The following is a 25,840-nucleotide window of genomic DNA, read 5'->3' on the forward strand; positions in this document are numbered from 1 at the left end:
TACCCATCACTATATTCAACACCTGAATAATTGACCTCAAGAAAAAAAAAACAGAATTTTGATTTATCCAACCTGTCACTACTATAATTGCATTGCCTGCAACTGTATTTACAGACATAAGCTTATTCTGTGTGCAATGGTGTATTATGCTTTTAATTAGAGAAAATTCAGCTCATTTTACTGTTCCTGCAGCAGGAACTAAAAGTAATCTAATCTATTCAATCTGACAGGAAGTTTTCAGATGATTCAAATGATAGTGATCTACTATGTATGCATTAATAAGATCAGTTAGTTTGCCATTATCAAGATTGCAATCAGAGTACAACTTATAAATTCCTGATTGTTATTATGATGAGTGTCACATCTTTTTAACGTTTGACTGTTGAGTTAATAGCTACCTGCTGATACTGTGCCCAACATCTGAACAATGAAGTGCCTGAACCGGGTGTTCCTTTGCTGCCTGATACAGATTATTCTGGTACAAGCAAGAAAGCCTCCAAGTAAGTATGAGTGATGAAAGACGAGTTCATGTCGGAGTGATACTGCTTACTCTCTGGTTTAATTTTGTCATTTGGAGTGGGGGTAGCAGGGTCTCTGATAAACAGTAATTACCTCGTGTGCCTGCAATATGTCACTTACCTGCCAGTACTAGGTTCATTACAGAGAAAACACAATAACGTGTATAAAATCAAAAATATTAGCTGTTACAGTGTTAACTCCATGTTCTTTTACTTGTGCTGAACATATCTGCCCCTTCTTTACATAGCAAATGTGGAGCTTTGTAAATGTCAGAAACAGGATAAACAATTCTCAGAGCAAAAGTCAAATATACATTAAGTAATTTTGTTCTTTAAATATACAGAACCATTTCCATCTTTGTTTCATCTTTTTTGAGATTTTGGTGTCTGTTTTATCCTTCCCCATTAAGTAGATTGCTGGACTTGCTTACCCTGCCATTTGCATAATTCTAGATGTAATATTTTTGTGGCCTCAGTCACATCTTTCATTGACCAGTTACTAATTAAATGCAAATTCTGAGTCCGTGCTACATTAAAATGTTTAAAGAAAAGTAGAATGCAAACAAAAAATATGCATTAATAATAAAGTAATTTCTGAAAATGATAGTAGAGTGTACTCTGTCTCTGCAAAGGTATTAACTAAAAATAGCGTAATCAAGTTTAAACAAAGTAATTTCACCAAAAGACACAGTAAGTGAAAGTGTATACAATGTAACAGTACTTGAATTCATTAATGTCTATACTAAGTGTACATGATCTGGATTCAAGAACATCCCTTCCATGTTTTTTTTAATTTTTCTAGTCACTCAGAAAGATTATACTAAGTGTACATGTAGTCTGCACTTCATGGTAACCTTTATGAATCTATTTACATATTTAAGGCTGCAGGAAAATCAGTAGAAAAACTAAAATTAGGAGGAATAAGGGGTGAGTTGTGCATGTGTTGTCTGTTCACTCAGAACAGGGTACACTTAGTGTAGACATTAATGAATCCCAGTGCTTCCTACAATAGTTAAAGCCCCCCCAACAATATATAGTAATCACATGGCTCAAAACTCTAACCCAAAACCCACTTCAGTCCCAAACATAAACTTGACCATAAACCTAACCTTAACCATATTAGAAACATAAATCCAAAACATATGACTGACCCAACCAAGACGTACTCTCTATCCCTAAAGTCAACAACTTTTACAAGTCCTTTAGCAACCACAGTTGACCAACTGCACTTTATTCACATGCAATATCTAAGAAAAAGAAATTTCATTCAAATACAACATTTGCATAAATTAAATGTGAAAAAAGGAGTCAACTAGGGTATCCACAAACAATTAGTCTCACTCCATTATATAGAAACATTGATTATAAGGATCTGTGCACAGATATGTTTGCATAACTTGTCATACACTGTATTCACCTGCAGTCCAGTTTCTTGTTCTGTACCAGAAAAAAGAACATCCATTCTGAAAAATGTTTTTATGTGCATAAGCAAATAAATTATGGCATACACTTTTTGCAAGTTACTTATTACTTTATCTGTTTTGCCCAAATGAGATGTGCTAAATTTTATTTCAAATTTGCATATATACCATGGTTTATGGTTGCATATTTTGTTAAACAGCACTTTTTTCAGAAAGTATGGTTGGATACTTTTCTTTTGGCTTGCCATTTGAGTTTTTTTTTCTTTTGCAATAATCAAAAGGTGTACTGTCTAGAAACATGCACTGTTTGGGATAAAGAGCTTCCCCTGTGAAGAAAGTTGGTCATATTCTAGAACTGGTATATAATTTTAAAACTTTTAGCTATGCCTCTGAGTGTGTTTTGTATGGGACCTATGCTCTCTGCAGCACCCCCCTCCCTTTCGTTAGCATTTCACCATTGCACCTGCTTTCTAAATGTTCTAACTTCAAGGCTGCATTTTCATTCTACTTACTCCAATCTCAGAATTACTATATTATGAAAATGGGGTGTGAGCCTAACTCACATTATTATAATTAAAAAAACAAAGGTAAGTGCTTTTGTCCAAGAACAGTAAAGGGTCAATTGCTCAGAAGTGTAGTTTTCAAAAATAAATTGTCCAACAAAATAATTTTGAATTTAAACGTTTTTTTTTCTTTAAGTCTTTAAGTAATGTCTCCACCTTAATTACAGAATCACCTTCACTAATAACGTCAACCGAAAAAAGAATAAAAGAATCCATAGGACTTTTTAAAAAAGTGTCCAATTCTCACTTGCCAGGGGTATTATTCATAACTGCAAACTTACTTCTAATAAAGATGTTTCCATAATCTGGACTATTATGCAATGTAGTTTGTGAAAGCAATGAAAGATCCAAAGGTTTCCCAGGTATTATGTATAAGCACTTGACATGATGGTTAAAGTTTTTACCTCACAGATACAAGATACATGGTTTGATTTTGACCTCTGATTATTGGATAGGCTTGTAATAGTCTGATGAATGATAGCCTAGTATTTACCTACAAATAACAAAGCCAAAACAAAAATCAATTGGAACCTGCACTTCCAATGCATAAAGAGAGTAAAATGAAAACAGAGGCTAGGGAATGTCGAACTGGTTCCGAACAGGTTCATTGGATTAAACAGTCTTGAAGCCAGAAATCTGAAATATAACACTGTCAATTTAAATAATGAATATGTTGGTGTTGTTTGCATAATTGTAATTAATTTGTTGATTTAGCTTTTCTGAAAGTATTTGTATAGGGGTTTGTAGCTGCGAGTTTGCCTGATGCAGTTCTTTAGTGTTGTTGGATAAAAGTGCTTTTCTGCCTGTTTTTTTTAAGTGAATAGTTGCTCCATTTCATCATTCTAGTGCTTATACTTTTTTTATTATTATTTTTTTGAGTTTTAGATACTTTTCTTTTGTTGTTTCGCTATTCACGCTTAGTTTGTGGACCATTTCCATGTGTATAGGTGTGTGTGTGTGTGTGTGTGTGTGTGTGTGTGTGTGTGTGTGTGTGTGTGTATGTGTGTGTGTGTAATGAAGAAGCTCTTTTCAGAGGGAATCTGGTTTTCTGGTGCTGGTGATGGTGTTCCATAATAAAAATCATTCATTTTGGACAAGTTTCGTACTGCTTTTTGCTTTATGGCTGCATCTTAATCACAAGCAACAATTCTGGTTTCCATTCAGTCTTTTGTTCACACACATTATATGTATATATCTGTATAAATACATGCACATATGCACACAGTACAATAAGACATTTTGTTTCTACTAGTTTGCCTTTTCAGAGGGAAATGAACACCTGACCATGTTTAAAACAGATTAGCTCCTGGTTACAGCTAGAACTCTATAAATGCACTCCTTCTTATGTCTCCGACATTTAAACATTTAGATTGTTACTACTAACCATCACCAGCAATGAAACTAATAGCTGAAAAAATCCAGCAGTGGTTAGTTCAAAGCAGGGGTCTGCAGGAAGCAAATAAACAATGTGGGCCTTTAACTGGAATAGGTTGGGTTTATATTGTGACAGTTTGTTGACTATTTACCTGCGATCAAGAAATAGTTGGATTCAGTCATTTTCATTCACAGACTTCCTCAGTATCCCCTCATTCCAACCAGTTTATTGATTATATACACCTCAGACATGTGATTGTCATTAAAAGCTAACAATGATGATAATAGTTACAATAATGTATTAACATATATTAATTCTCCAAACCAGATCAACAACTTTTAACTGTGATAAAATGACAGCAAATTTGAGTCAGTTTCATCCATAGATTGCCTCTGTGCCCACTAGTTGCAGCTATTTTATTGACGGCGTGTGCCTCAAATTTCTCTTTGTGACTGAAGAAATATTCAGCTTCGCTTTATTTTCAAACATTAGAGTAGTGCTGCTGAAATCCTGTATTTATTCAGTTATGTAAGTTCAGTGACAATCCTTATCAACACATAATCAGTGATCCCCAGTATTTCCCTGGGAGATGGATTGTTGAAATGAAGGCATCTTGAATTTCATTGGGCTGGGAGCTCTAACAGCTCTGTCACAAGCATTCTACCTTTTTTTCGTTTACTTAGCTGCAGAAGTAGATGAAACATTGTGTCGCCTTTCTTCTCCTTACTATTTCGTATGTGCCTGCTAACAAGTAACACCGTAAAAAACTCTACTGCCAATCATGAGCGGACAGGTGATCCGCTGTGGTGACCCCTAACCTAGAAAAGCCAAAAGAAGAAAAAGAAATGTTTTAAATAAATATTTTTGATTGGTCAGCTTAAGTTATTGTATAAAGATTTCAGGTGGTTTCTTTGTAATTGTCTGTTGGATAAAAGGAACCTGGGTAACGGTGATTGTACATCTGATGAAGTCTGGTTTCAGATGAAAAATGCGGTGATAAGTTAATGCGTTTTATCTAAGTGTTGTTTTATAGTTGTTGTCTTATACTATATATAAAAAACCTCTTAAACTGAAGTTGGAGTCATCCTTCCATTTGTGTCTTTTGGTGTTCATTATATTTTAACACTAGACAGCCTTTAGTCATCTTAGACTTCAGTTGCTAGTTGATCATTTTGAAGGGTTGTAAAGGATGCTGAAGCAGTGCATTTCAATTAAACTATAATATTAAAGCTTGAAGTATATAGTCCTTTGTCTGCTGTAGCTCACAGTAATTATTGTTCTTACACAGGATCTGACATACTGGCTTCAGATTCTCCTCACACTGTGAATCACACACTAAATTCTTGCAGCATTAACATTCATAAACAAAAGCCACCTACATTTCTAGGCTGGTTAGAAAGCTGGCCAGGAGGCTTTAAACAAACTTGTTATACCTTGCTGAGTCCAGTTTGTGGTGTCACACACTTTTGAATTATACAATATTTTCGAAGCCGTACTTCACTTGCTCTGAACTAACTTACAGTAAAATAATTTCCATAAAATTGTAAACAGGTGTTAGGGTCAATGATTATATTCCTTTCTGACTGTCTGTTAAAGCAAAAAGTGGTTTATATGAATATTCTGTATTATTGAGTTTTTTGTTTGTTCATTTATTTTATATTTACAGGGAACACATTCATTATGGTTTTAAGTTGTACCTGCATGCAACCTTTGAACACAATGCATTTTATGCAGTTGAAAACAATAAACGAAGAATAAACTAGATGAAAGCAAGCTGTTCTACTTCCATTAGATATTATTCCTTATATGCAACCCAGTTAATCTACTGTCATTAGATATTATTCCTTATATGCAACCCAGTTAATCTGTGAAGTGTTTGTTTTGTTCACTTTTTCAGACTTCCTGAAGAGTCATATTATTGGAGGACAGAAAGCTATCCCTCACAGCAAGCCCTACATGGCTCATCTGACTATAGAAGTTCTGATATATACATTTATTTGTGGTGGGTTTTTGGTTGGACCAGACTGGGTGATGTCAGCAGCCCACTGTGAATTTGAAAATGGGTATGTTTCTTTCTCTTACTGGTAGAATTGCAAGACACACTGACATTCTTTTTAGATTTTAGATATTTTCTTGAGTGTGACTGAAAGTAAGAAAACCTAAACAAATCAGAGCACTCCAAACATGAACAAATAGACATATTTAAAATATAAGTCGGAAAATGACTCAATTCATTGATGGACATAAAAAACAGTTCCATACAATGCACTCTACTAAAGTAGAATCTGGACTTGTTTTTTTTTTATTTTTATCTGTTTATTTTATGTTTATTTACCAGGTAGTATACACAAACTCACCAATATCAGACCCAGTTCATATTGGGAACTGCGAGATGAGGTTACTGAGCAGGAGTACAGAATAAACCAAATCTGTCCCAGAGTTGTTGTGTCTTTTGGCTTTTCCCGGTTAGGGGTCGCCGCAGCGGAACTCCGGTCCACTAATGATTGGCAGTAGATTTTTATGTGCTCAGTTGCCAGCCCTGACACACAATCTTCAACGAAGGTATGCCCAGTCACGCATGTCTCCAGGCAAAAGACGCTCTAGCTGAGAATCGAATGTGACAACATCTTACTGTGAGGTGACAGCGCTACCGCAGCACCACCAATCTGTCCCAGAGTGAAAACACTAAATATGGTCACACATCCTGAATCCTGTAGCAATTACATTGGTATTACAAAAGGAGCACAAGTCATCCAAGATACCCCTCCTTCTATTTGTATACTATACCTCTGACTCATTTCCCCACAACTGACTCAAAAGACAGTAATAAACTGAACTCAACACAGACTGTTGTTTTATGTAATAGCTGCAAAAAATTCCTTAGTATCCAGTAGCATTATTGAAGGGAAGGTGGATGGTACCAAAAATATGCCGTGCCTTAAGTTTTTCAGGTTCTGATTGTATTTGCTAATTAATGACACAGCTTGCATTACAGTATTAAAATAATTAATGGCAGTCAGCTTTGGAATACCACAGAGCACTCCTGTTATACACAAATTATGTATCTAACTGTCCCTGGCAAGGCAACTTCCTACATATCCAGATTCTGAGCTTCTTACAGTCTTAGCTTTACAGTATGATTTTAGCACTGTTAATTAGAAAATGGAGAACCTGCCAGTAAACCTAACCTTGTCACGGTTGGTTAACAGATGACACAGCACCAACCAAGCAAAATGTCAGATGCTCCTATTTTAACTGATTTGAAAGTTAGGAAATGTTACTGTATCAGAAGGGATAATATGTGCTGGGAAGGGGTACCTACAGCTGTGTAATTATTTGCCTTGTAATGGGCAGGAGGAGACTGGATCTGCTTTAGAAAGTCACCGGTCCTAGTTGTGTCAGGCTTTTATCACTCTGCTGTCATGTGGTGGTAACCAAAAAATATTCCCAGGGGAAAGTGACTGCTCAGGAGCCACAAACCAAGGGTGAAATGCTTATTTCAGAATATTCTGAAGAAGTCTTACTGATGACAAACTGATTTGTATTCCCTTAAAGCTTAAATCAATGTTTCAGACTTGGTTCATGGCTTCTGAGCAGTCTGTTTCACTTGGGAACATTTTTGGTTATTAGTTCTGTTCTTTCCTGTTTCCTTGTTTAACTTGTGGGTCACATGCGGGTCCCTGGCTCACTTCAGCTATGATGTACGTCACCATACATGCACACAGCTCTTGAAATTCAGTTCCAGAGCTGCTGTAGCTATAGAAGCACATTCACTATGGCAGCACACAGCTCTTTGGCTGGTTTGGATCCACTGAAAGTCAGCTGCCAAAGGACCACACAAGCATTTGGGTTGGTTTCAGAGACCTTGTAACTGGATAATCGTTGTTGCCACAAGGGCACACATGCCAAGATCCTGGATCAGAGCCCTTGCTCCTACTGAACAACAATCTCTGCAGGGGAATTAGTCCTTTTGGCTTGATTTTAGACCTGTATATCTGCTGAAGCTTTCACCATAATGCCAGAAAGTCTCATTTTTACAGCTCCTGTAGATACATGCACATGTGGCTAGGTGATCACATCACCCCACCCACAACCACCACCACTGACTTTATCCCTCGTTACCAATGGTTCTCAGCCGTTAGTTGTAACACAATGAAAGGTAGACTTGTTTATGACCCTACCTCTCATCAAAAGTGCAATCACAGTGGCAGTGAAAGTAACACTATAGGGTGTCTTCAGAAGGTAGGCAATGGGAGTTCAGTTTAGATAACTTAGCACAAGCCTTCTGCTTAGCCTTACTATATTATGCCTAGCAGTAATTCTATTAGCTAACGAAATGAATCCTAGGTGATCTAAACTATACAGCTATACACTGGGGAACCTACACCACTACTGCTGTACCAGCACAGAGATTCCTGGACTTTGTCAATACACGGAACAATTATTCAGTACCCACTAGGGGAAATAACATCTTGGATATTATCCTCACTAACATGGGAACATCTTGTACCATACCTTACATATCAGAGGATCATAAGAGATTACTAGGATACTGACCTGGATGTCAATTTAAGCCTAGGCATTTCAACCCAATGTAATACCGTAAAAGTATTAGTCAGTGCCCTAGATTGCATTTAGTGATGGTAAAAATTTATGGTGCCCCATCCACTTATCCAGGTTCCTCTTTTACAGTATCACAGAGGTGCTCTACTTCACATGAACTGGCAACCTGTTCCAAAGATATGGCAGTCACTGGGAGATAAATCTGTCCCTCCAACATGTCCTATTTAAGTTTCAGGCAATATTTATCTTCAGCATATGTTACATCTGACCATAAAGCAATTTTCTTTGAAATAAAATTGAAACCAGAGATCCCTTCCACTCAAAATACATTTACAAATTTCCTTAAGACAAATTTCCTGCTCCTAAGTGATACAGTGGCAAGTTTCAAATCCCCTCCAAATCCAGACCAGATAACTCCACTGAATACATAGAAATGTACACCAGCATGTAAACAGCTGCATAGATGCAGCTTTACCCCATAAGAATAAGTGCGGGGAAAAAACACATGGTGGAAACATAATATCAACAAGCTCTATAATAAAAGGAAAGGAATTTTGACCAAAAATAAGAATAATAATCCCCTGAATGTTAAAGCCCTTTTCACTGAAATAAACAAACAACTCAGGAGCTTAATAAAATCCACCAAAGCCAAGTTTGAAGCTAACATAGCTATCCAAGCCAAACAGAATCACAAGGCGTTTTTTAGTTATGTTCATAATCTCAAAAGCACAACTTAGCAATACACTGAGCTGATTGTGAATGATGTTACTGTGACACCCCACCATCAGCCCAGTAATCAAGGAGCCTCAATCCTCACCACTGGCAACAGTGGGGGACGTACACTGGGAGGATGACAGGTACACACACAATATTTCCAGATGCAGCTCTCTGCATCAAGTGCAATTTCCCTGAAGAGCACAGAGAGACCACAGTCAGTCTGGGGCTGGTTTCCCTCTCTTTCTCCAGATTCCCTATAAGACTTCCCACTGGCACAGCTATAAGGTTGAGATCTCAGCTGAGTGGCCAAGCCAGGACCTCCAGCACCCTCTCTGTCCAACCAGTGCTTTCTGTCCCTGCCCAAGTAGCTGACACGCACACACACACACACACACACACACACACACACACACACACACACACACACACACTCTCACACACACACACACACACACACACTTTGATGTTTGATTTATATATGCACACACCTCTTGCAAAGGCTGGCACAGGTTTATTAGCTATGCCCCCTTCTGCCCAGACTATAAGGTAGTTATTACTGCCACCAGCTAACTCTTTATCAGCTACTTTAAGGGTCTTAACAAAGGGTGTCCAATCTTACTGGGTAATGTTACTTTTAATGTAAATGGTAGTCTGACCATGAGCAAGGCTATTAGGAGTGGCCAACAGTACCACCAAATAAATATGCAGGTACTCTCAGAACTTCAATATGTCTCACAAAGATCAGACACAATGAAATGTTTAAATATATTTAATAATAAATAATAAAAGAACAAAACAATATTATATATAGTAACATCAGAGTTCAAAATTACAGGAAATATTTAAAACAACATTGCAGGACGAATAAAGAAAAACATCTAAACCATATTTCTGACTGAATTTAAGAGAATTATACTGTTCCCTAGACTTACTCACTCATTTCAAAGCAGCTGTATGGTGAATGGATCTTGCTGTCAAGTCGAAGACAAAAAAAAAAAAAACAGAATACCCAGTCTCTCTCAGAGTTCTTAAATTAATATCTCAAATATTACTTCTGGGATAGCTTGCAGAATAACATAATGTTTTGTCATCTGACTCTATTGCAGGTGAAAAACAACCATTGATGCAGCTGGTAGCATTTAGCATCTACCTGTAAAAATACATAAACAAGGGCTTTTCTTAGATCTAAGCCAGATCCTGGAAGTCATAAAACAATAAACACTTCTAAGACAATACCAAAAACTTCTAGTTCTAGACATTGTGTCTGTTACTGTACTAAAACTGAAATATAACAGCCTTTTATTACATGGCCATAAAGTAATTTAATTTCAGCTATTTTTCTGAAGTTCAGTTGTAACACAAGCATGTGAATCTTGTTAATATGCACAAATGACATGTAATTATTTACAAACTTCCAGCTAGCTGGACTGGCAGTATCTCCTTTTGTGACAGATACCTACACTGAGGCTGAAGATATAGAGAACCTACTGACTGGTAAATTTAGCTCTAACTATATCCTTCTCTCCACTCCATGTGTCCCTCAAGATATACCTGAAACTGGCTCACTCCAGTTATCACACAAAACCAAGACCTAAAAGTGCTATCAAAAGCTAAAAATACTGCATCAATGGGTCATGAAAATATCAATGTATGCTTCTTAAACAACACATTGTTCAGTCTCAGTCTCTTACAGTTTTTGTAACAAGTGAATGTAGAAAGTACAAACGTGTAAGTTGAACTTACCAAAGCAGTAGATGCTCAAATGATCACTGCTGCAGTAGCCTTAGCTATATGTGTTATATTCTGCCAAGGATATAACAACCATCCATCTTCCAAAGCTTCAGGGCACCTTCCAGACACCCAGACTATCATACAGCTTGAGTTGAGCTGAGTACAAGACAATGATGGGTGCAAAGCCCTTCAGAGCTTTCCTGCCAGGGGGGGCATACCTCTCAATTGTACACCTTTTTTGCAGACTGTCCAGATTTTTGCCTCATATTTTTGGCCTGTTACTCATAAAAGTGTGGTTTTCTGGCAAATCATTACCAAATCTTTGAAGATTGAAGTGAGAAAATAATGACAGAGTCAGACTTCATACCCTTCAGAAAATTCATGCTACTGCAAAATCTGTTATATTATCAACTTTCTTAGTTTGTAAGGGCAATATTTAAAACATTTTTCTATTTTTGGGCCTTTGTCCCCCCATTATTTATGGCTTTGTCCAGAGTTCTTGCTCCAAGAGGTTGAGAGCTATGCAGCAGAGAGAGAGGCTGAATGGCTAGGAATAAGAAAAAATAAATGTGCACACCCCCTGGCATAGAAATCATACCAACCCCCCCTCAAAAAAAAAACAAGGGAGACGGAGGGAATGGCTACTGCAGCAGTATGGTCACTGCTGCAGTAGCCTTAGTTATACGTGTATAGATTACCATAGATAACTCTATTTGGGAGGTGAAAGGAGAAGCATCTAGGAGCCACTAAAGAATGGTGTGAGGAAAGCATGACTTAGATCTAGAGAAGCAATCTAGACTATAGTACTTTGTAGAAGTACGTACAGAGGACCAAGTAGCAGCTTCTAGAATACTTCTAAAATCCAACACTTTCCAAAAAGCCATAGAAGAAGCCAAAGTCTTTGTAGAGTGAACCTTGACCCTGCATGGAATAGACATGTCTTGGTAAGTATAACTAAAAGTAATAGCCTTAAACAATTATTTGGAAATAGTCTGCTTTGACACCAGTTGTCCCTTCTTCTTAACCTTCATAAGAAATTAACAATTGGTCCAATGATCTGAAAGATTTAGTTCTATCAGGATAGTACCTGAGTTGTTTGTGAGCATCCAATATATGGAGTATCCTTTCTCCCTCATTTTTAGGTTCAGGAAAGAAAACAGGGAGATGGATAGTTTGACTTAAAGTAATCTTGGATACCACTTTAGGCATAAAAGAAGAATTAGTTCTCAAAGAAACACTGACCTTGTGGAAAATGAGGTAAGGTTGACTCACCATAAGAGCTTGAAACTCAGATATTCTTCTTTTAGAGGTTAGAGTAATCAATAAAACTGTTTTCCAAGATAAGAACCTCGAGTCAGCCAGATTAGATAGTTCAAATGGAGCAAGTGATAGTTTTTCTAATGCAAAACCAAGATCCCAAGGAGAAGCCACCAGTTTACTTGGAGGCCTCTTATGCAAAACCCCTTTCAAGAACATTTTGACATGTGACTACCTCAAAAGAGAAGGATCCATGGGCCTACATGCTGAAATGACTGATAAAGGAACCTTAATAGAAGAATAAGAAAGGCCATAGGATAGTAACTCACACAAACATTGTAAAAACAGAAAACAAGTAGCTTTGAATGGGTGTGGTTATGTTGTTGACACCAGCCAGGACACCTTTTCCATTTGCTAATAAATAATTTTCTAGTAGAAGGCTTTCTTGCCTCCATTAGTACCTGTTGCACATCCTCAGAAAATGGGTCCCTAAAAAGACTTAAGACCTTATCATCCAGGCAGTCAATTGAAAATGATTAATGTCAGGGTGTATCAAACACCCCTGCATAAGGAAATCCATTTTGTGAGGAAGCCTGTTGTAACTGCCTGTCCATTTCCAAAAGAAGGGAGAACCACGGTTGAATGGGCAGAAAACAGTCACTACAATGATATTGGAGGATTTTTTCTGTATCTTCTAGTGGAAAAGCATACGGGAACATTCCTGTCCAATGAAAAGAAAAGGCATCTATCTTCCAGGCCTTCATGCATGGAGTCCTAGAACAAAATTTTGCCAGTGGATTGGTCAGAGAGGAGGCAAAGTGTATGCTTGATTGCATACCTCTCAACTGTCCAGATTTTTGCCTCATATTTTTGGTCTGTTCCTCATAAAATGTGTCATTTTCTAGCAACTCAATAAGGACTGAAGTCAATGAATTATATCATACATTTGAGTTTCAGACATTATATCTTTCAGAAAATGCATGTTAAGATAAACCCTGTTATTCTTGCACATTTCAAAGTTTATTAGCGCAATATTTAAAATCTGTCCCTATTTTTGGACCTCTGTCCCTCCATTTTTTTAGGCTATGTCCAGATTTCCTACACTAAGAGGTTGAGATGTATGATTTGAGGAACCCCACACAGATGGATCAAATCTTGGAAAACCCCCTAGATCTAGTTTCCATTTGTGAGGGTTTGACCTGGTCCTGCTCAGCTTGTCTGCCACACAGTTTTGCTCTGATGGAGTCTATGATGCCTATACAGTGAGACTGTACTGTGAAATTATGTCCCAAGCTAACATGGCTGGCCTGTAAAGGAGGTACAACCTGGTTCTCCCTTGCTTATTGATGTACCACATCACTAGGTATTGTCAGTAACCACTTGAAGATGTCCCAGAGACCAAAGGTACTTCAGAAAATTGATTGCCCTTATCAGGGCAAGCATCTCCTTTCCTGATATATATATATATATATATATATATATATATATGTATAGATAGATTGATGTGTGTGTTCACATCTGTCCTTGGAGTTCCATGCTCCCTGTACTTTATCTCGCCTGTAACTGCTCCCCAAGCAAAGTCTGAATCATCTGTGGTGACTGAGGGGGAGACCTTGATTTAAAGAAATCTATTGTCTCCATGAAGGGATTTCTTTTCTAACAAACCCCAGTATTGATACCTGGAAAAAATAAAGTTGTTGATGCTGGGACCAAAGAGATTTCAGATACCACTGTATCTTTCTCGTGTGGAGTATTTCCAGGGGTATCATGACAATCATAGATGCCATGAGACTGAAAAATCTTGAGGTATTCCCTCTTAGTGACCAAAGTCTGAGTGACAAACCTTAGAAATGTATTTAAATAAAGATCTGTGTTTTCCTGTGGAAAGAAACCTCTTTGAACTGAGGTGTCTAGGTGACATCACATTATTGCAATCTTGGCTGAGGGAGTCAAGAAAGACTTTTGAATGTTCTGTTGAAATCTCAACTTGTACAAGAAATCTCTCACTGAAGAGAGATAAGAGACTCCGGACATTTAAACTACACTGCAAGGATAGGCAAGTCATCCAAAAATGGAAATCTCTCACTGAAGAGAGATAAGAGACTCCGGACATTTAAAATACACTGCAAGGATAGGCAAGTCATCCAAAAATGGAAAAATGTGGATACCCTGTAGCCTGCAATGTGCTATAGCTAGATCTAGACACTTTGTGAACACTGTTGGTGCAATGGATAGTCCAAAGGGTAAGGCACAGGACTCACAATGTGACACAGACACACACAACCTTAAGAAATACCAGAAGTCTGTATGAACAGGGATGTGATGATAAGTATCTTTTAAGTGCAGTGTTACCAGGAAACTTGAAACAGGAAGAAGAGGCAACAGGTTGTGAAGTGACATCATTTTCAATTTGGGCACTATTACAAACAGGTTTAGGAAGGAAAGATCCAAAAGATGAAGTACAGGTGGAAACAAAGCAGTCTGATCTGTAGGACGAGGAATTATACCCTTGAAAGGAGGAATTTCCTCCTACTGCCATCTGAAACCCTGATGAATGATTTTTCAGAACTATTTGTCTGAAGCAATCTGTTGACAAAGAGAAAAAAAAACGGAGATTCAGACTTTCTGGAAGAGAAAAGGGGCCAGGGTGGGAGGGGGCCACAAGACCTCTTGAATAGTCATTCGGACCTGTTGCAGTGTCCTTGGGTTTGGGAGGTTTGAGACTTGGAACCTCCTTTCCACTTCTTTTTAAATGTCTGTTTACCTGAATTCTATTAAGAAAATATATTCTATTTTTTCTGAAACTGAATAAGGAGAAAGATAATGCCTTGGACAATTTGGAAAAGGAGTGCTGAAAAATCATAGAGATTCCCTGGATCAGCTTGCCCCTTTTGATCATCTTGGGAGCAAAGGGTCCAACACTAAATGTCAATTCAATGGAGAATTTAAAATCTCACTTTTAACATCATCTGGTAGGTTCTGAAAAGGCAGCAAACAAGACTCCCTAAAATCATATCAGTGGCCATAGCTCTGGAAGAAGTATCAATAGACCCATAAACACACTGCAAACAATGAGTAGTGATCTCTGGGCTAGACAAAACTAAGTTATTTAAAGCAGATTTTCTTTACAAGAAGAAACTGTAGGTAAAACATTTCTCATATGTCAGAATATATCAAAGTAAGCTTTAACATATGAGCATGGCAATTTAAAATTCTGAAATTTAAAGTTGCAGAAGTATAGTCTTTTTTCCCATACCTATCAATAATTTTGCCATCTTTATCAGAAAGAGTAGGATTAGAATTAACTACATGTTTAGCAGAAGATGAGTCAACTAAGGCTATAACTGCTGGGTTAGGTTGGGAATAGTGTATAAAAAACTAAAAGACTGAGGAACTTTATGGTCTTTTCTGCCTTTTTAGGGGTAGCTGGCTGACTATCAGGGAAATTGCAGGCAGTAAGACACACATCCTCTAAAGCAGACATGACAGGAAAATGGATTTAGGTTCTGGAAAATCCTTCTGTAAGAACTCATAGTATTTCTTGGGGGACCGTGAAACCTCATTGTTTTCTCCCACTAAAAACACTGGGACGTTCTAGCAATAATGTCAGAGAAAGAGAACCCCCCACATAGAGAATCAGAAAGTGAACTCTCCTCAGAGTATGAATCGGAAATCTGAGAACAAATCCCTGAATCTGTTCCTACATCTTCTGTTCAGATTCAGAATCTTGAATCTCTTCATGAAAGGAGGATCAATAGCCTGATTCACACCCTGAGCTAGTCTCAGTAAACTGCTCTTATCCAAAGGAATTTGAGGAGGAATAGATACTTGGTTAGTTTTATGTTTCTTTTTGACAGGATAAATGGGGCCAGCTGTGTTACTAATGGCAGCTGCTGCTTCCCCGGTGATGGGCACAACATTCTGACACAACAGGGAAACCTTCCCAGTTCCCTCTCCCAGGACCAGCAAGAGTGATTTTCATTGCCCACTGAGGGGATTCCCCATGGCTGCAGAGGAACTGGCTAACCCCAGTCCATAATGACTGTAGGTGCTACACCAGAGGGATGCAGGGTAAAAGATGAGTGGGTCTGAGGTACAACAAATGTCCACAGCAGAGTCATCTGCCTGTCACTGAGTCAAATTGCTATGCTTCTGTACTGGCAAAGGCTGTTTGCTTAACCTTATCTTTTTCTGGCTGGAATAAGGGATGACACAGTGACTGACAACCTGTTCATAGGTTCATACTAGGCTATCTGCCATAGGGCATTTACAAGCCTAGCCAGAGTGTGTTTGGCTTTCGCCACTCTTTGATTTGAGTTTACTGTGCCCTTTTCAAGGTTAGTTTATTGTGCCTCTGTCTAGTAGTGACACAGAAGTAATCCCCGGGGTAAACCTATGATCTCCCATCCACTCGTCAAGATTGCTCTTGAAGAGAGTCAGTGAGAGGCTCTGTCTAACATGAACTGGGATTCTATTCCAGAGCAAAGGGAGCCTCTGGGTTATGAATCTGTCCCTCCAGCATGTCCTATTTATTTCTGTGCTGAGGTTCAAGTCCCTCAAGTGCATAGCTCTAAGGGATTTGGATTTTCTGAGGTGGAGCATGTCCATTAATTCCAGGTTGGACATAGCTTTATACGTCAGTCATAGATCGCCTCTAAGTAGGCGGTATGCAACTAAGTAGAGCTGGAGTTTCTTTAACCGAGCAGCATATGGCATCTGTTTGAGTCCCTTGATCCTCTTTGTGAGGTACTTTTGGGGTCTTTCTAGTTGCTGCAGGTGTCGGGTAAGGTACATCCCAAATGGGGCATTGTATTCTATTATGGGCCTGATGAGGGATGAATAAAGGGGCACGATGACCTCCCTTGATCTAGATGTGAAACCTTTCATGATAAGGTGGGCTATATAGAAGGTCTTTCTAACCACTTTGGCAATGTGGTTGTTGAAAGAGAGATTACTATCAACTTGGGTCCCCAGGTCCCTAATTACTTCCTCCATACTTAATGGGTTACCACCTATGTGGCAATTTGTGGGCACTTTGTTTTTGCCAAAGGGTATGACTATACACCTTTTGGCGTTTAGCTTCAGGCCATGGCTCTGGCACCAGTTATCCGTCTCAGTGAGACCCTTTTGAAGGATGCTCATGTCAGCTGGAGAGTCAATTATGACGCCCAGTCTGCAGTCATCTGCGAACTTGGTCAGCCACAGTCCTCCCATGTTAGCCTGTACCTCAGAAAAATATATACCGAACAAGAGAGGTCCCAGGACTGAGCCTTGTGGGACGCCACTTGTAACTGGTTTTGCGTCTGACATGGCTCCAGCAATTCTGACCCTGTGGGTTCTGTCTTTGAGACAGTTTGCAACCCATCTTGTGACATAGGGGTTTATATTTAAGCTGGATAGCTTATCTATGATGCCTGAGTGGGGTATTGTTTTGAATGTTTTTGCAAGGTCCAGGTAGGCTGTGTGGACTACCTTCCCTTCATCTATGGCCTTGGTGACTGTTTCAAAGAAGTCGAGCAGGTTCAAGAGGCAGGATCTGCCCTTAACAAAGCCGAATTGGGTAGGATCTAGTGTCTGTAGGTCCCCAATGTCTTTGTTTATGAGTTCCATGATGATCCTCTCCATAGCTTTGCAGACTAGGCTAGTCAGGCTTATGGGGCGATAGTTTCCAGGTCCGTAGAGGCACCACCTTTGTGGAGTGGGACCACTGTTGCTGTACGCCATTCTTTGGGTACAAATCCTGTAGTAAGGCTGAGATTGTACAGCAGCTTTACGTGAAGGTTTAGTTCTTCTTGGAATTCATGTAGGATGCAACCCGGGACACTGTCTGGTCCCATTGATGCTGTGTTTTTTGCTTTGGAGAGGGCAGCTTTCACCTGAGCATCTGAGATGTTAGGGAGGCAGCACTCTGCTGGGATAGATATTTGCTCTTTTGGGGGGGAGAAGTTTGCACTGAACCTGTCTGCCAGGATGTTGGCAATGTCCGTGGGTTCAGTGTATGTTTGTCATTTTGGATCAACTCTGAGCATATCTGGGAGTTGCATCCCAGGTTCCTAACATAACTAAAGAAAGTCTTGTGATTATCTTTAGTGTCCTGTGCAATTTTTCTCTCGAAGCTGGCCTTGCAGGATTTTATGAGGGATTGTAGTTTTTTGCTAGTACTGATCAGAGATGCCTTCCCTTTTAGGGATTTTGCTCTATCATGTAGTAGCTTCCTCCTTCTGTTGTACAGCTTATTTATGGCTGGGGTCCACCAGACTGGACGCCTGCCTTTGGAAGATTGGGTCTTGGTTTTGTTTGGGATAGCATGATCCATGCATTCCTGGAGGTGTCCATAGAATGTGTTTATATAGGATTCTGCAGTTTGGGCTGTAGTTTCCACTGGCCCGGGGGCCTTAAAGGATTCCACCTCGGTTTTGAGAAGTGTGAAGTTTGCTTTTGAGAAGTTTTTCACTGTGGTTTTCTGGGCTGGGGGTGGGGTCGGGATGTGGATATCCAGTGAGATTAATTTATGGTCCGATCTTACCAATGAGGGGTATACCACTGGTAAGGAGCTTAGAGTCCCCATGTTGGTGATGATCAGGTCAAGTATGTTTTCTCCTCTTGTGGGAGTGGTGACTAGTTGTTCCATAGCATTTGAGTTTATAAATTCTAGGAACCTTTGGGCTAGTGTGTTGGGTCTTGAGTAATGCTCCCAGTCTATGTTTGGGTAGTTGAAGTCACCCAATATAATGGTGGTTGGAGAGATCTTCATATTCTCCAGTGTTCTCAGGAAAGCCGGGTGGGATTCCTGATTTTGAGAGGGTGGTCTGTAACATGCTACAAACTGAAAAGCAGTTTTGCCCACTGTTAGTTGCACATGGATGGTCTCCAATGCTTCATGCAATGCCACTAACCTGGAGGTGTGGGTATCTTTGATGAATATGGATACTCCCCCTCCTTTTGTGGTTCGGTCTGAGTTTTGGGGCCAAAAAGCATGATATGAGGTATAACCTGGTAGTGCTGGGGTGCTCTCTGGAGCCTTGAACCAGGTTTCTGTCACTGCACAGATATTGATGTTCTCCATACTGAGGAGGGCTTCGAGTGCATGCATCTTGAGGTTTAGACTTCTGGCGTTGAGCAGCATTACCCTTAGTTTCTTATTCATTGTGTTGTTAATGGAGGTGGGTTTGTCTTTTGAGCCTTGCCTAAAAAAGGCACAATGGGGGTGGCAAGAGCCTTTGCCAATATCTGAAAGCCCAGGGGTGACAGGTGCAAGCCGTCCCTAGCGAAGCAACGTGGCTTGTCGAGCATGTCATCCCAGACAGACAGATACTGGATCCCCTTTGAATGACACCAATACTTAAGCCAATTGTTGGAATTGATCATTTTGTCTTTATACTGCGGCATCATTCTAGGTGAGGGTAAGATGCTGCTCAAGGTCAGGGTCATACCGGCCTAGGCTACATGATCAGAGAGCTCCTCTGTCTCTTTTCATGTAGTCGAGGGAGGTACGTCTCAGGTCATTCACACCAGCATGGACAATAACTGAGTCATATTTGTACTTGCTTTGGAGTGACCTGAGTGCTTGTGTTATGTGGCGGATTATAGCGCCCGACAGGCAGCTCACTGTGACCCTCTCTTTGTTCAGCCTGGTGAGTGGGACATCAGTGTGTCTGACTATAGAATCACCTATTACAAGTGTATCAGGTGTGTTATTTTAGCCTTAAGGGCTGTGACTGTTTGGCACACTGACTTTGTGAGCTATGTGTTGCAAGTGTTTTGTTTTGGGGTAGCGTTTGCTTGGATGTCTGCTTTGGAGGTCTCTGCTGCTTAGGTGGATTTTTATTTAGAGCCTCTGAGTATGTTATTGTGTGTTTATGTGTTTGATTTGCTGTTGTCGTAGGACTATGTGAGACTGGATTTGTGATGTGCGAGGTTACCTTCTCCTCCTGACTGGTTGCACCAGTTCTGAGTTGATAGAGCTCAGCCTCCAGTTTGGCTATATGGTTGCATCTCTCACATATATTTGAACTTGTTGGGAGGAGGAGATGGTTGTCTATGTACATGAGACAGTTGTAACATTGCCTCAAGATTCCCAGATTCACCAGTTGGACTGGAGAGGAAACCATTAACTGACCTTTGGACAGGCTAGAATAGTATAGGGAACTCCTTTATCACAGAATCAAAAAGGACCAATAGGGGACAAGGTGCTCAAATGGAGTATATAAGGATGTAGTGCTTTTAGCTTACTAGTGTTAAATTGTAAGATTGCTTATATGGGCAAGTGCAGGGCCTTAGATTGAGAACAGAGTGGTTAATTTGAGAGATAGAGCAGTTCTAAGGGAGAAACTGAAGAGTAGACTTTGTGGAGCCGGGAATAGTTAAAACCTGATTAACCGGCGCTGCCTGATGCTGCGCTATGCGCACAATCACGCAGAGCCGTGTAAAAGCGGGTTTTTATACAGGGAACTTTAAAGAGCTAGAAATTGGCCCAAAACGGCCAATAAACTACAAGATTCTTGTGCTGAGGTCACTCCTCCAGGGACAGATAGGCTGCTCAAGGCTCCCCACTCCCACTGGTGAGCAAAGAGGCTTCCTTCAGTCCAAGTAAGGAAATGGGCAACACAGGAACTATTCAAAAGTCCAGAATACAGCAATGCCTGTATAATGGACTATTCTAGGTCAGGAAAGGTGGGAAACAAGGATTTTATTTTTTTTTTTTTCTTTTTTTTCAGCTAAACAGCAGGAAAAGAACAGTAAAATCTAAACACAGGCTAACACACTTGAGTGGGTAGCCTCAACAGTTAAATTCAAACAAACAAACTTTTTCAAGTTCCTTACTGTTCCATGGTCAAGCCAAAAATGGTGGCTCTATCCTGGAGAAAACAAGCAGCAATGCTGGTAAAACAACCAGTCCACAAAAGTTATTTATCTATCAATGCTAGTAAAACTACCAGGCCACAAAATGTATCTATCTATATATCTATTTATTTTTGACAGAAAAAAACACAGTAAAAAGCACTTTCAAACACTGTGGTAGGCCCACCCCACAATGTTAAATTAAAAACAATTTCTCCACAGAAAATAGTTAACAGTTATATAACAGTACTTTTAAACTGACAGAAACAATGAGTGCTCCATTAAAAAGTATGTTACAGTCTTGAGACAATCCATTAATACCCAACACTCCTACAGAATGGCACAAAATTCACTGAACCGACTGATATTGCCAACATTCTGGCAGACAGGTTTAGTGAAAACTTCACCTCCCCTCTCACCTGCTAAAGGACAGATAACCATACCAGAAGAATGTAGTGCCCCAGAAATCACTGGCACACAGGTTACAACAGCCCTATCCAAAGCCAAAAATACAGCTTTAATGGAACCACCAGATGGTGTCCCAGGCTGTGTCTTACATGAGCTCCAAAATGAACTAACCCCTCACCTAAACACACTGTTCAAACTCAGCCTCTCTACAGGCTACGTACCCATAGAGTGGTGCACAGCAAGCATTATCCTGCTCCACAAAGGTGAAGCCACAACAGACCCCGGGAACTATCGCCCTATAAGCCTGACTAGCCTGGTCTGCAAGGCTATGTTGTGCATCGTCATGGAATTCATTAACAGAGACATTGGGAACCTTCAAACATTGGACCCTACCCAGTTTGGCTTTGTTAAGTGCAGATCATGCCTCCTAAACCTGGTGGACTTCTTTGAGACAGTTACCAAAGCTTTAGATGAGGGAAAGGAGGTCCATACAGCCTACCTAGACCTCGCAAAGGCTTTCAACCCCTTTCCCCATTCTGGTATTATAGACAAGCTCACCAGCCTGAACATAAACCCCTATGTCACGAGATGGGTTGCCAATTGGCTCACTGATAGAACCCACACAGTGAGAGTTGCAGGCTCTAGGTCTGACTCTAAACCAGTTACAAGTGGCATCCCCCAGGGCTCAGTCCTGGGACCCCTCCTGTTCAGTATATACTTCTCAGAGGGACAGGCAAGCAAAGGAGGACTATGGCTGACTAAATTTGCAGACAACTGCAAATTGGGGGCCATAATTGACTCTCCAGCTGATACATACATCCTCCAGAAGGGTCTTACTGAGATGGATACCTGGTGTCAAAATCATGGCCTCAAGCTAAATGCCAAAAAGTGCATAGTCATCCACTTTGGAAAAAACAAAGTACCCATGAACTACCACATAGGTGGCAGTCCCCTAAATACAGAAAATGTAATAAGGGATCTGGGCACCCATGTAGATAGTAATCACTCTGTTGATAATCATATTGCCAAGGTGGTTAGAAAATCCTTCTATGTGGCCCACCTAATCACAAAAGGGTTCGCATCTATACCAAAAGAGGTTATTGTGCCCCTCTACTCATCACTCATCAGACCCATCATAGAGTACAACTCCCCATTTTGGATGTACCTTACAAGACATCTGCAACAGCTGGAAAGACCACAGAAGTACCTCACCAAGAGGATTACTGGCCACAAACATATGCCCTATGCAGCCTGACTCAAGAAACTCCAGCTGTACTCGGTTGCATACCGCTTACTCAGAGGTGATCTCTGCCTGACATACAAGGCCATGTCCAACCCAGAATTGATGGATATGCTCCACCTAAAAAAAAAACAAATGTCCAAGAGCCACATGCTCTAGGGATCTAAACATCACCACAAAGATAAATAGGATGTGCTGGAGGGATAGATTCCTGTCCCAGAGACTTCCCATGCTTTGGAACAGGATTCCCAATCTACATTAAGCAGAGCCCCTCACTAACACTCATCAAGAGAAACCTTGACGAGTGGATGGGAAACAGAAAATTTACCCCGGGGATCACTGCAGTGGCTCTGCTGGACAGAGGCACAGGGAACTAATGGATCTGCTGGACTGAGGCACAGGGAGCTAATCTAAGGGGGTGGCGAAAGCCAACACATTCTGACTAGGCTTATAGATGCCCTCGGACACCTAAGACCCTATAGTACTGATATAAATGGCAAAAACAACATTTAAAATGATCTGTAGTGTAAACTGCACTAAGTCAGAAATGTAAATATAGTGAGTGAATATTAATAATAAAAAAGTTTCCAAACACTGACACACGATCAAATAAATTCAGACTTAAAATCTGAGTTCATAACTGGAGACACCCTGCAATGCAACATGATACAGACATCAGTAAGTCAAACATTATGATATAAGTGGTTCTGCTCTCTTTCCTTGAAACCTTTCAGGACAACTGCTAAGTGGAAATTTCACAAAATTCACAAGATGAATACATAAACCTTCAAAAGAAATGTGCTTGAGACTGCACAGTTTACAGGCAAAGGTTCAGTAAAAACTTTTAAAAGTGTTTTTTTTTTCCCAGGAGATGAGAGACCCACTTCATCCTGAACACCCTTACTTTATTATCTTCTTGCTAAAGTTATTGTACCTCAGAGAAAATGAGATCACTAATACACATAAAAACACTTGACTCACTATATGATCACTTTTTCTGTAAGGTTATGAGCGAATATAACACAAACACTGCAAGCACAGACACATTGCTCTCATCTGAACTGCACACACACATATTCCGCAAGCAATAAAGCTCATGCAGCAATGACGTGAGTGATTACATATCAAGAAACACAAGGTAAGTCAACAAAAGGAAGTATGCTTAAGTTATGGCAGGTACAGAAAATCTCGGAAAAGTACAATGCATTTTCATATGATACCTCAGGTTGGTAATCAGCACAACATTCATCTAGTCTAAGCATGTCCTCTGATGCGTGCACTCTTTTCAACTTGCACTCTAGCCAATGTCTAAGTTTGCATAGCTCATGAAGCTAAGAATCATACCATTATGTATGAGTCACCACAGGCGTGGAACATAATAGGGCAAGATGTTGTAAAGTGTAGGAGGTAGCCTTATTTAATAGGACAAAATGGTCTAAAGTGCAGGAAGCAGCCTTATCTGATAGGGCAATATAATTTAAAATGCAGGGGGCAATGTTATTTGAAAGGACAAGATGATGTAAAGTACAGGAGGCAGCCTTATTATATGCCAGTAGTTATATATGAGGCACACACTGTCCCTTAGCTCAGCTAAAAGCTGAATCAGTAGAGAACTTTTTGCACCAAGGGTTATACTATTTATTTTTTTGAAACTTGGTCAGCTTAGTGTAACCTTAACTTTAGTATAACCTTACTGATGGAACGCCTATTTAAAACTGTATCACAGGGCGATTAGCTCATGATACCAATTCCATCACCAGGTACAGTATAATTACACAGGCTGGAAAACCAGCTCCAGTGAGTGCCCTGTAGAAATTGTGGCAGAGGAAATAACCTGAATAAAGCCTTAGTATTCCATCAAAAATAAGACTTCTGATGCAAGTTCAAAAGTAACGTCATCAGCCCAAAAACATGTAATATCAGCCAGTCATTACATTGCTCTTTACTTGTTACAGAGTTTGTCCCCAAATGTCCACCATCAGCTACTTTCACAAGCCAGATAGCCATGGCCTGGATCCCGCCAAAGACCACAGAGTTGCAATTTTTATCTGAGTAAATACAATAACCAGCCCTGTAAAAGCTAACAGACCTAATATAATAAGTTAATTTAGGGACTGCATCCCCCCAAAGACCACAGCGTTGCAAGATTAAGCTGAGTAAATCCAACAACCACCTCTGCAAAAGCTGATAGACCTAATGTAATAATGCATTTTGGGGAATGTACCTTCCCAAAGACTACAGAATTGCAAGTTTTAGCTGAGTAAATAAAACAACCAGCCATGGAAAAGCTAACAGATCTAATATAATAATTTAGTATAAGGTGGATTTACACATTCATTCTATTATCCACTTAGTGATACACTGCTAAAAATAGTTCCAAAAAAATTTAATGTCTCTTGTCTGCTTGGCTTGTGCTTGGTAGTTATCTGTTGACTGCTTTACAGCACTAGAATCAAAAATAGCTTCCACTAGCCCTCTGCAGCTTAAGTTCCCCTTCCCTCTGTAATTAATGAATTTTACCCTACTCTACCTGGCGGCCTGCACTTTCTTAATTGCTTTTTTCAGCTACTTCATTTGTGAATCTACTTCTGTTTTGTACAGGCAGTTCTATGTTGGTTTGCCTCTTTCCTTCTTTTCCAGGTTCTGAAAATTTACTGATAACTAATTACTCTGGTACTCTTGTGCCTGTCTGCACTTATTGTTTTTTATTCTACAACTTTCAGTGTTGCATAGTCTAAGATTTACTTTTTGCATTTGCACTAGAGAGCACCATTAGAAACTTAGTGCAAACTCTGGCCGTGCTGCTTCCATTGATTGCTTTTGGGGTGCACTGGCACTAAGGAGCTGGAACCTGATCCTTCCTGTAGATTGTTTTGCATCATTACTCTGCTGCTCCCTTGTTCCCCTCATTCTGTGTAACCCCACCCCTACAACATGCCCGATTGGTGGACTCTTACTGCTACAGATGGAATAATAAAAAATTAACGCAGTGTGTTTGAGTTACGTGTTACATATACAGCATAAGGCTTTTCAGCAACTCTCACTTTTTTCATCCAAGTCTTTTTCTACCTGCCTCCTACTCACTGTCAGAACTCTCTGTCAACTGACAGAGGCCCTGATTTATGCTGACCAGCAGCCATTTGGCCAATGATTGGGGTGTGCCAGCTTGCCAGCATAGTGGACACCATCCAGGTAGAATCAGAGAT

The 25,840-nt window shown here is 39.8% G+C and overlaps 1 protein-coding gene across 1 annotated transcript in view; it reads left to right on the top strand.

The window, feature by feature from the left end:
• Positions 1–351: 351 nt before the first annotated feature.
• LOC122787187 (mast cell protease 1A-like) overlaps positions 352–25,840 on the top strand; it is a 60,350-nt gene continuing 34,861 nt past the window's right edge. The window contains exons 1-2 of the mRNA XM_044053774.1: positions 352–500; positions 5,775–5,940. Of these exons, the coding sequence (XP_043909709.1) occupies positions 428–500; positions 5,775–5,940 (239 nt within the window). The 5' untranslated portion in view covers positions 352–427. The remainder of the gene's footprint in view (positions 501–5,774; positions 5,941–25,840) is intronic.

The sequence above is a fragment of the Protopterus annectens genome, chromosome 13.part0 (assembly GCF_019279795.1).
Source record: "Protopterus annectens isolate FY-2018-M chromosome 13.part0, PAN1.0, whole genome shotgun sequence".
NCBI lineage: Eukaryota > Metazoa > Chordata > Ceratodontiformes > Protopteridae > Protopterus > Protopterus annectens.